This window comes from Acyrthosiphon pisum, chromosome X, assembly GCF_005508785.2.
Source record: "Acyrthosiphon pisum isolate AL4f chromosome X, pea_aphid_22Mar2018_4r6ur, whole genome shotgun sequence".
Classification (NCBI taxonomy): domain Eukaryota; kingdom Metazoa; phylum Arthropoda; class Insecta; order Hemiptera; family Aphididae; genus Acyrthosiphon; species Acyrthosiphon pisum.
In genome coordinates this window covers 130,584,921-130,596,726 of record NC_042493.1, presented here as the reverse complement: position 1 = coordinate 130,596,726, position 11,806 = coordinate 130,584,921, and the positions used below count along the sequence as shown (strand labels likewise).

Genomic DNA, 11,806 nt, shown 5'->3' with positions numbered 1-11,806 from the left:
AATTTTGTATGGGGGGGGGGGGGCGAGTATACAAATTACAGAATGACTTTTTTTTATTAATCTTGATAAAATTATAAGTTCAACACAGTCCATAGGGGGGCCATAGCCCCCTCAGCCCCTCCGATTACGCGACCGTGTATAACTTATAGCTAATCTAGAGTATTAATATACTATACCCGCCGCGGAATAAGATGATGAGCGGCGGACCGTTTCGCGTAGCCGGTTTTTGATTGGTTCCCCGAAACATCAGTGAACAAGCGGTGCGGCGGAGGAAGTTGTTTTGCCTGTGCCACCAGTCATCATCTTATTCCGTGGCGGGTATACTTAGGGCCAGTTGTACCATATCCTATTGAAACTAGCGAACGAAAATTTGCCATGCCGTACGTCGCTGTAAGACGGAGAAAACACGCGGGTACGATGTCCTCTTAACCGTAGACGGTACAACTGGCCCTTTTTGTATACAATTTGATGGGTAATAATTAAATTATAATTTAATGTTTGAACAAAAATGTATTTTTATATGCTTATGGCTGTACCATTATATCATAATATATCATGGACACAATCGTACTTAAATTTTATTGTGTCAAATCCATAGATAATTCTTATATTAAAATCGTGCTGATGAACATAGGCGAAACTAGACACTTTTATTAGGGCAGGCCAAATGAAAATATAAAAAAAACTTCTGTTAACAACTTTATAATTTATATAGGTAGGTAGTAATTTTGTTTGATGTATATATAATATATATATTACATAATGCATATTTCTTTACAATATAATTATTTAATAATAAATAAAAAATTAATAATAAACGATTATGATGTTTTTTTTGTATCAAAAAAAATAATCACTGACGAAAATAATAATGAGCAAAATTAATTCCGAGCTTAGTCACACACCGTCTTTTTGACAGGTTTGTGACTTTAAAAATACCTATAAATTCAACAAACAATGATAGCTTGACTTGGACATTGAAGGTATTAAAGTATACGAAATAATGTAAATTATTTACAATGAGTAATTTGAAAAATTATAAATGCCCGGTCTTTTAGACAGCGATGTGACTAACGGGAGTAAATAATAAATAAATTGTTTGGGGATGTACTAACGTGTACATATAATGAAAATAATTAATATGGTTTTATATTTTACATAATAAATAAAATATATGACTTATCCTCTATCTATGAAAAAAAATATTCTAATTAATAATTGCCTCTCCATGATTTTCTTATGTTAAATGTAAGAATCTTGTGAACGATCACTGTCGCCGGTTAGGTAAAATATGAATTTATAATAAAAGAAATAATACCTATGAAAATATTAGAGTACGTCTAATCGACAATAATTTTCTACGGATATATTTTCACCCCGTAACAAACATTACCGAGTACCGACTGGCGACTTGCTACGTAAAATTAACTATTACTTGCTATAATTTAAAACAAACAATAATATCAGATATTTTATTAATTATTATTATTGCCGTATCACCGTATCACGTGGTTAAACGGAAGTGTTACTGACAGAAGTCTGTCGGTTTACAATCTGACCGTAAAATAATTATTGTTCATTTTAACCGGTTTGTGAGAACCGGCTATCCTTAAAATTTTAAGAGAGACCGTTGGTTTGCAATAATTTGTTTAACTTTCCAAGTCATCAATATGTGTAAATAGAAAAAAAACTGGTTTATATTAATGTAACAAGTAACATAGGATTGAGTATTTAAATACAAGTATTTAATTTCTTTTATTTAAATTAAAAAAAAAAAAAACAATGTCTCAAAATCAAATTATAGGTAAATAAATATAATATAATCATAACTCATAATAATGGAAACCAGTTCCTTTACACTTAAAGTTGATGTATATTATAACCTTAAATATATATGAAATTTAAAAATATTTAGGTTTTGTTTGATTATAAACAGCTATTGTGTTAAAAACATAAAAAAATAAATCTATACAGGAAAAACTATACAATGTTTACTAAGGCATTTAGTAGAAAAACATTTCATGTTTGAAAAACACCAAAACATAAAAAATTAATGTTATTATACCAAACAACAAGTAACCATTTTTTCTTAAACATAACTTATTAGTTACTACGTTTGAATATTTCGAGTTTCTGGTTAAGTCAACCTGTTGATGGACCATCTATTTGCATTGAGTGTAACACTTCATCCAAAAGTTGTAAAGCTCGATGTAAATGAACCTTATAATAATTGTAATTACCAATTAAAGTTGTTTGTTTTATTATTATTTCATAACATAAAATTTAATATAATCATTTTAGAACTACATACTTCTATCCAGCATGGAGTCTCTTTAATGCTGGTGCGTAGATAGTCGGAACCCCAACCTTTCACAAAACTTAATCTTAATATGCACCATCTTCTTAAATCGTCTACGCCAATACCTGCTGCAGCACTCAAGCCTTTAACAAAAGTAAAAAAAATATAATTATAAATTGTATGATAGGCTGTAATACATTTAGTGAATAACAAAATAACATACTTATAGCTGGAGCAATACCTCCCACACTATGAAGTCCTGCTATGTGTCCTGCAACTGCTGCTGCTTGAGCGACAGCTGCATTATGAGCTGTTTCGGCTTGTTCACACATTTGCCTATAACACTGTCTAAGATCAAAAACCTAAATAATTTAAAACATGGATCATATCAATAAAAACAAAAAAATTATTTATTATATTTCAGTTATCAAAATATACTTTAATGTATGCCTGAGGATAAATTTTATGAACTGCATCTCCAGGCGCTCGTCCAGCTTCTGCATCTAAATAATATGACTGCACAAAAACTGAATTACCACTCTGACATTTTAACCAAACATCTCCTTCTCCAATTAGATCTAGTTGGACACCTTTCCCAATATGCAATCTGTAAAGACCATTATTTATTAATATTGTAAATCACTAGCTTACACTAATGACTAATATTATTACTCATTTTTACCTAGCTTTTTCACTTTGTTCTGTCCTGTGAACATTACTAAGGGCTCCCAGACAAAATCGATTAATACAAGAGGGATCAACATAACCATCAACAATGACATGAGGGATACTAGATGTAACCTTAAATGTTTCTCCAACTTGAGTATCTAATTCAAAGTAAGCAATTGAACACCAATATTCAGGAGCTGGCTGAGATGTTAATAAACCACTCAATCCCATTTCAGGCGCTCCCCCTGGATGAATAATATAATTACATTCAAGAGATATTTAAATATAATATAACTCTAAAATAAAATGTAAATGTTGGATGGGGTGGTTGCACTAAATGTGTATAAGTGTAATTTGTATTGATCGATTACCTGTTATTATACCAGACATCGGGGAGGTAGCTCCTTGATAATTATTAGGTGTCATTGTTATTTCACTAGGTACTGTATGTTAAATAAAAATATTACTCAGTTATTGTAAGTAATTGTATTAAAGAACAATATAATTACATAAAATGTCTTCCTCTTGTCCTGGGAACATATTGGGATTTTGTAATGGCATTTTTGGTGATCCTAAAACAAAAAAGGTTATAAATTAGTACAAACTTGTTTATAAAATTAGCAAAATGTTTTTATTAATTTATCTACTCTTTACTAGGCACAAAGTGTAAGACAACAAATAAGTATAGTTTAATAGTAATATATTTTCTATTATATATAGCTATGTAAATTCAAAAGCTTTATGTTTCAGCTACAGTTCAAAAACTACGTTTTAATAATATCTAGTATTCAACATTAATTACTAAAACAAATAAAATAAATAATAATACATAGTTTTAGTTTTTAAGTATGAGTATTAATTTGCAAATCTCTATTTTCGCCACAAGAACAGCTTACAGAAGATAGATAATTTAAATGTATACTGTATAATTGCATATTTGTTTTTTTAAATTAAAAAATTTAAAAAAATAACATTCAACAGAATAAATAATTATGAAATGAAAAGGTAAGATTATTATCTAGTGCAGTGGTCTTCAATCTTTTTGGACTCCCGACCCACTTTTTTAGGCCTACATTAGCCCCACATAAGCTATGTACAAAAGCAAAAAAAAACTAAAATTGCTCAATGCTTTGTATAGTAGTACTACCTATTATAACCTAACCTACCTATTATAACTGAATAAATAAAAATTACATTTTAATAGGCAGAATATTTAATTATTATTAATTGAATATGTATAGAATTCACACAAAAAAATATAATAAAATAAAAATACGACACAAAAAATTTAATGTGATGTTTGTTCTTGAATGTTTTCACATAATAAATTCCACCTCCTACGTAGAATCATACTGTGATTTGATATAAATTATATTATTATAAAATTATAGATTATATAAACTGTAATTTTATTTATTTCATCTATTAATTAAAATAAAACGTATAGCGACCCAATTTTAAAGCTTACGCGACCCAAAAATGGGTCACGACCCACCGGTTGAAGACCACTGATCTAATGAACCTCAGAGGTTTGTTTTTTAGATTTTAATTTTGAAGCAAGTTATGAGTATTTTAAAATACACAAACAATTAACAATTTTTAAATACTCATAACTTACTTTAAAATTAAAATATAAGAAAGACCCTATTCACTCTAATTTTTAAACTAACAGAGTTATGCGTAACCCACTGAGCGTACAATTTGCTATGTTATAAGTTTGTAGCGCACTCTTAAGAAAAATTATTTTTGATATAAAAATAATAATAATAATTTATCATATAATATAAGCAGTTATATCATTGAAAATTATATCAATAGATATTTGATAGGTAGTAAACTCAAGAGAATGTAAATGATAAATAGACAAAAATTTTAAAATATGGCCAAAATTGTAGCTTAATACAAATGATAATAATAAATAAATAATGAAGTATCTTTCATAAATTAATTTTAATAAATATTGATAATTTTTATATTATATTAGGGCATTTCAGTACTAAAGTTAACTTACTATTAGTAAAGGAACTTACCATTGGGGGGTATATGTGATGGTGTACCTGGAATCCAATTCTTACATGAATCAGTCTTAACCTGTACTTGAGAGTTTAAACCAATTTGATGACTAGGAAATTGTTGCTGCTGTAGTGTAGACCCAAATAAACCAATATCTCCTACAAATAATTATGTACTACTTATGACTACATAATATGCAAAACTATGGTAAAATTCTAAAATATAAAATAATTAATTTCAATATCTAAATATTTGAAATATAGAAAATATTAAACCATCAATTACTCATCATTATCATGCAATTAATATTTTATGAATTTAAATATATTTCCATAGTTAATTCTTACCAGCAGCTTGAGGAACGGTTAATTGTTGAGAAACATCAGTGGCTGGATTTTGTTGGTGATATAAAAGAGGTAAGCGATGTTGTACAATTACAACTGAGCTGTTTCCAGATGCATCACTGTCTATATTGGAACTGCTAACTTGACTAAAATCAGGTGGCGAGGGAGACATTCCTTCTTCATCAGCTGTATACTCATCTCTTAGTAGTATCTCATTAGTAGATGTACCACTTTGTAGCGTTAGAGCACTTAAATCTAAATAGTTACTAGACTTAATAAATAATCATAATAATATAAGTAAATAATTAATATTACCTATCATTGGCGACACAATCCGTTCATAATGATATGGGTTAACACACACAGAATCACATCTTTTGTCAAAAGCATATTGACAAAACTTTAAGTGCTTGAGTTCATTTTTATGTAAGTCTGGCCATCGCCAGATTCTTGCATATATAACATGTGGAAAAAATTTACGCCCAGCTACCTATAACAAAATAAAATTTAGACTATAAATATTTTATTTATGTAATAGGTAATTAATTAATTATTGAGATATTTAATTTCTAAAATGATAATTAGAGCCTGCAAATACCAAGTACATTTTGGTTTTGCAAATAACAAATAACTATTCAATAAAATGTACAAGTAAACTCAATTTTTCAATCGTCAAATTCTCAGATATTAAAAAATTTAAATCACTCACCTGTAACCGTCCGTCTAATGTTCTTTGTATTGTAACACATTTACTTGGAAGTGAACCATTAGTGGTTACAGCTACAATAAGGCTATCTAATTCTTCTCTTTTTTCCTAAGTAATTAGTTAAACATTAATTATTTATAAGCTACAACATTATACGAATATATTGAATTGAATATAATCATAATAGTAAATCAAGATAAGATCTCTTCTACTAAAATGTACAACTTACATTAGCAGCTCAGGTAATAGCAAAACTTAATTTTAATTGTCCCCTAAATAGTTACCTTTAACTTTTTAACCAGTGACTCAATGGCTCGTTTGGCAAATGGTTCTTTTTCCCATCCTTGTCGATGGCACATCAAACTGTGTACTATACTCAAACAGGCATCAGCTGACGTCGGTACACTTGATTGTTGTATTTCTCTGGCTTAAATTCAGAAATTAAACTAGGTAATATGATGAAGAAATACAACTACTCCAGAGTATACAGTTGAATTTATAAAACACATTCCTTTAGAAATATGTTTTGCTCTAGTAAATATACGACAAAAAAATGAAAATTTCAAATCAATTTGTTTCATACAATAATAATATATGGAGTCAAGAATTATATTCTTGTGGTTAAAAATGTTATTTCTCGTTTTGCTCTAAACCTAATTACAATATTTCAGATTATTTCCCGAATCTTATTAAAAAATGTTAAAAACTGAGAGTATGTAGCCAGGCGCACTGCTTGCGTTCTGCACAAGATAAACAATTATTCGGTACCGCTCTGCGACGACCAACGTAGACGTTTACGCCGATGGTCAAAAATATTTGCAGATATTATATATAATATATTATATTATTATTTATACGTGTCTCCTTCACCGAGCGTTGCGTTGAAATCCCTCAGGTACAAAAAACAATTCCAAAAAGTTGACCGATAGGTATGTTAGACACTCGCGCGTTATCGTATGTCAAAAAAGAATTTCCTAAGCACTGTTTGTTACGATTAAGTATAATTGTCATTAGGTAATTGTTAATGTGTGAAAAAAGTCTATAGTCTATAGAATGGAACACGTACTTGGTTGTTGTACTTGAACTGGTTGAGGAGGAACTTGCGCATACTGCCCCGACATCATAACATTGCGGGCGTCGTCATCCATTGGACGGTTTTCTAAACTAATTACCGAACTACATTGAAACAACAACGAAAATATGCCGCGTAACCATCCCCAAACGCCAAAAATTCGCACCACTAACATTCGGTTGTTATCAATGTCGGTTTATTTTATATCATTACGGTATACTCCTGAGGGGCGTAGTGAACAGGTTGTCACTGACCACTGTACAGGTGAAGCAATAATGTACGGCGTTATTATCGCCTTAGTAGGCGGGGGAGGGTTCCAAGGGTCCATTCTCGCGAAATAAGGAGAACAGGAGTTTTTAAATTTTTAACGTAAAAATGATTATAGTGATAACGGTATCCGTTTAAAAAAAATGTTGGACCCTCCCCCCCCCCCTCGAAATTTTTTTTCACTTACGGTATTGTGACTGTGTGAATATCGGCAGATTTTAGCCATAAACACGGTCTCCGGGGCATACGTGAAATAGGAACGGTAAACAAGCCCGCCCCGTAAACCGTGTCAGTAGTCAGTAATAGCGTTTTAGTAATATGTGTAAACAAACCAAGTCCAATATCATGGTTGTGCCCGGGGGCTATGTTTTTCGGGGGTTCAGACTTCAGATCATAGGGAAACCCGATGTCGGCGGCGATAAAACTTTGGTAGCATCTTGAAACCGATAGCTACATATGAGGGGGAGGGGTTTTTCAAAGTACTGAAGTTAGCGCCCCACCCCCACCGTATCTTATTTTTTTTCATACCGGGCATTTGACGCACACCTAGACACCAACGGGCCAGCGACGACTTGCCGCGTATCCGTCTAAAGAGTCGTGATTCCTGTTCCACAGCCATCAACGTGTCACGAGGATTGATGTGCAAGTCCGACTCGCTACGCCTAATGCATATTACTAATAGAATATTGATTCTAATTCACAGGTTTCTAAAAGTTTGTGTCAAAATTAACGCCCAGTTAAATTGTATATAATATATTAAACTATTTCACTATTACGCTATCAAACAATTTATAATACTAATAGGGGTGACATCAATTGTGATTTAACTTCAATAGTATTTTACTATCCATTCTTATTATGCAAGGTGCAATGATTATAGAAATAAGATTACAAATTTACAAAAACTTAAGTACAAAATTTTTCATATAATTTATATGCTTCAACAACTTTGTATTATACCAGCCACGTTAAGTTAATAAATATTAATTATTAATAGTAGATGTATACTCAGTGCCCATGTTAGGCTCTATATACTACTAATATGGCAATAAAAACTTCAAATTGTATATTATATAAATTTTATTTTATAATATAAACTGATAACTTTTTATACATCTTATGTTTAAATTAAGCTGCCAATAACTTGATTTAGTTCTTAAAATAATTTTGAAATATAGATTACACTTAGTGCTAAGTTCATTTTAAATATCATTATCAAATATTACTAAATTGAATTAAAACTATCTGTCAATGAATAACAATAGTACTTTTAATTAATGACATATTTTATTTATCAGTATTTTTAATTCTAGTTGTACAGCTTTATCACTAATCTTTAAACCTTGTCTTTCGACATACATTTTATAAGGCATCAATTCTAAAGCAATTAATATTTGACTCTATAACACTGTACAACAAATAAATTTAAACAAGAAATAATTTAGTTTAAAAAGTGTACAAATCATACAGTATAATTACCGCGAATAATAATAAAAAAATTAATAATGTGTAAAACACTTATATTTAAATCTATTATAGTGTTGTCATAGGTACTGACATTACTTGGTAGCTTTTTTTAAATAAGCAATAAGATCTTTTCTTTCATCTACTTTCTTAATGCCAGCAAACACCATTTTAGTACCAGGTATATATTTCTTGGGGTTTTCTAAGTACTCAAATAACGTTGTATCATTCCATGTGATACCTATAATCAAAAATTCAAAACAAATATATAAATTTATTATTCAAGGTTATAAAACGTTTACATAAAGATAATTTCATCATTGACATTTCAAAAACATTAAAATTAGTTTTAATATCTGCTCTTAAATAATCAAATGGTTCAGATATTCATATAATTTTTTCATAAAAATTTAACTTTAGAAAGAATGATGAAATGGTATTTCATAAAATGTAAGCACATTTATCAGTTTGATCTTTAAACAAATACCTAAGAAATTAAAAAAAAAAATATTTGTAAAAATGATAAAAGTTGAAAGTTTAAATGACTCAATTAACAAAATACATAATTAAGTTTTTCCAAATAATAACTGTTATATAAAATAGTTAGGTGTACAGGGTGTCCCGTGAAAATTTACCCATTGAGATATCTCCTGAGATTATAAATATATCATATTCTAATTTTTTTAATTCGACTCACAGAAAAAAGAATTACATATTATATTGTATTTTTTAATTTTATTTATTTTTTTGGTAAAAAAAAAAAGTAACAAATTTATTATGTAATTTGTATATTATTAAAACAATATAATTTACCTAGCTATTTTATAGAGTTTATTTTTCTAAAAATGGTGACCTTTCAACATTTTATTTTCATTGAGCTTATAATTTTTAATTTTTAGTTTATATATAAAACGACAAAAAAAACTGTTTTTGTGCAGGGGATGAGTCCCCCTCAATGGCTAATGGGTATATCCTCATGGGGCACTCTTTTTAATAAAAGCATATTTACCCTTTTGTTTATTTGCATCACTATAAGTATAACCGGGAGCATCACCGGTTTTACGCCCGATTAAACCATTTAAATTTGGTCCTACTTTATGTTTGCCGCCCTTCTCCACCGTGTGGCATTGAGCGCATTTCGTTTTGAATACCTTGAAATTACATAAATATTTAATATTAACTTACTTTAAATATAATAGGTGTAGGTATCTGAAAACACTTACTTTGGCTCCTTTTTCTTCGTCACCCATTTTTGTTAGTTAGTTATATATTTAAAAAATAAATAGCTGTAAAAATTTTAAAACGCAAAAAATCAAATTGTTATGAATAGGAAATGGCATACAAAAAAATTAGTTAAATTACTTACGATATTCGAGCTGAGTGGAAGAGCGGATACGCACGACCTGTCAAGACAAAAATGAATGTGAAAAGAACGAAAAAAATTAGGTTAAGGAATAGGAAACTGACACAGTACCACAAAACAATGGCAGGACCACGCTATAAAAAACGAATAATAGAGCGACACAAAGAGCGTTGAGCATCAATTATTCGGCATCGGCAAATCACAAACGACGATAGGAAATTGTGATAGAAGCCCGATATTAATTTTTCGTTAAAAACTTTGCACGAACAATTTTGTAAACTGACATTTCCCAACCAACCAACGTCCGACAAACAATATCACTATTCACATTTATAATATATTATGCTCACAGATATTTATTATTTTACTAGATATGTTCGTCCTTGAAAATCGAGGCATCGTTGGATCACCCGATTCGTGTGTTAATAAACTCGATGTTTTTCGGTGTTCTTTGAATAATTTAAAAAATCAGATTGTCGGTTAAGGTCTTATCGTCTTATTCCGTGGTAAGGTGGTGCGGGACACGGTCTACTAAACCTAGTTGTGTGCGGGAGGCATAGATAATAAAATAATGGATAGGCCATTCCTATATTAATGTACGAGGGGTTTGCGTGCTGGAATGTAGATGAGAGACAACCAGTTCTTATATGGTGTTTCTCACTCTAGCAAGGGGTCTTATCATTATTTTATTATGAGACCCCTCGTAACGTTCATGCACGTGTGATAACATAGTATGGCCTATCCACGATTAAAGATAGTACTATCTATAGCCGTGGGCCTATCCATTCTTTTATTATCTATGGCGGGAGGCGATGATGTGATAAGATATATTTATCACGCATGATAACAAGTTTTTGATGGCATAATCATAAAAGTCCGAATGAACCGAATATCCAATGCTTCACCCATGACAAAATAGTTATTTTGTCATGGCTTCACCAGCATAGGCGAATTTACGGGTCAGGCCAGTCAGGCCATGGCCTGACCTAATACTGACTAAAAATGTGTATATATTATATTATACTAGCTGATCCCGTGCACTTCGTTACCCGTTAAATGTACAAACTGTATATGATTCAAACTTTGTTCAATGCGTTATTTAATATTCGGTGTGTGATGTTCTAGATTTATCTTAACTTTTCTGTTGCCCAGGATAAAAATTTTGATTCACAGCAGTACATTATCAGGTAGGCAATCAACCTGCGGTAGATCGCGGACACCGTGCTATTTGTACGTAAGTGTATAATTTAACTCTACGCAATATCAAAGTTATACCAAGTTTGTCGTTTTTACTTAATTCCACCTACGATGGATTAATATAATCAATTAATACAAAAACCTAACCTAACCGTACTAAAATCCAATGAGTAAAAAAAAAACAAATTTAACCCTTTTAAAATTAGCCTATCTTCTTCCCAGTTAGATTACACCAATCTACCCAATTAAGAAGCCATAACTCCGGAATTACTTATAGCACAGCATACAAACTTAGATAATAGCCGATTCTCAGACATATAATTATTATATTGATACAAATAATAATATTAATCAACAAACATGCCAGATTAACCAATAGCAACCAATATATATAATACACTATTATTATTTT

General features: G+C 30.4%; 2 protein-coding genes across 5 annotated transcripts; both read right to left on the bottom strand.

Annotated features, from left to right (window-relative positions):
• Positions 1-1,917: 1,917 nt before the first annotated feature.
• Positions 1,918-7,291, bottom strand: LOC100164543 (mothers against decapentaplegic homolog 4-like). Its single transcript, XM_001944849.5, has 13 exons — positions 7,098-7,291; positions 6,316-6,458; positions 6,035-6,139; positions 5,641-5,815; positions 5,329-5,580; positions 4,999-5,139; positions 3,478-3,540; positions 3,340-3,411; positions 2,982-3,213; positions 2,738-2,906; positions 2,523-2,661; positions 2,312-2,442; positions 1,918-2,220 (listed from the first exon to the last, which is right to left on the bottom strand). The coding sequence occupies exons 1-13, from the start codon at positions 7,276-7,278 to the stop codon at positions 2,143-2,145; spliced, it is 1,881 nt and encodes a 626-aa protein (XP_001944884.3). The 5' UTR covers positions 7,279-7,291; the 3' UTR covers positions 1,918-2,142.
• A 1,454-nt stretch (positions 7,292-8,745) lies between these two features.
• On the bottom strand, positions 8,746-10,823 carry LOC100166554 (cytochrome c). Of its 4 annotated transcripts, none has more exons than XM_008189293.3 (5): positions 10,302-10,823; positions 10,201-10,237; positions 10,058-10,120; positions 9,844-9,985; positions 8,746-9,075 (listed from the first exon to the last, which is right to left on the bottom strand). In XM_008189293.3, exons 3-5 carry the CDS (start codon positions 10,082-10,084, stop codon positions 8,930-8,932), a joined length of 315 nt encoding a protein of 104 aa, XP_008187515.1. In that variant the 5' UTR covers positions 10,085-10,120; positions 10,201-10,237; positions 10,302-10,823; the 3' UTR covers positions 8,746-8,929. The 4 variants fall into 4 exon arrangements, with proteins under 4 accessions (XP_008187515.1, XP_008187514.1, XP_016663530.1 ...); XM_008189292.3 differs by having other exon boundaries at positions 10,309-10,823; XM_016808041.2 differs by having other exon boundaries at positions 10,548-10,823.
• Between the last annotated feature and the right edge of the window lie 983 nt (positions 10,824-11,806).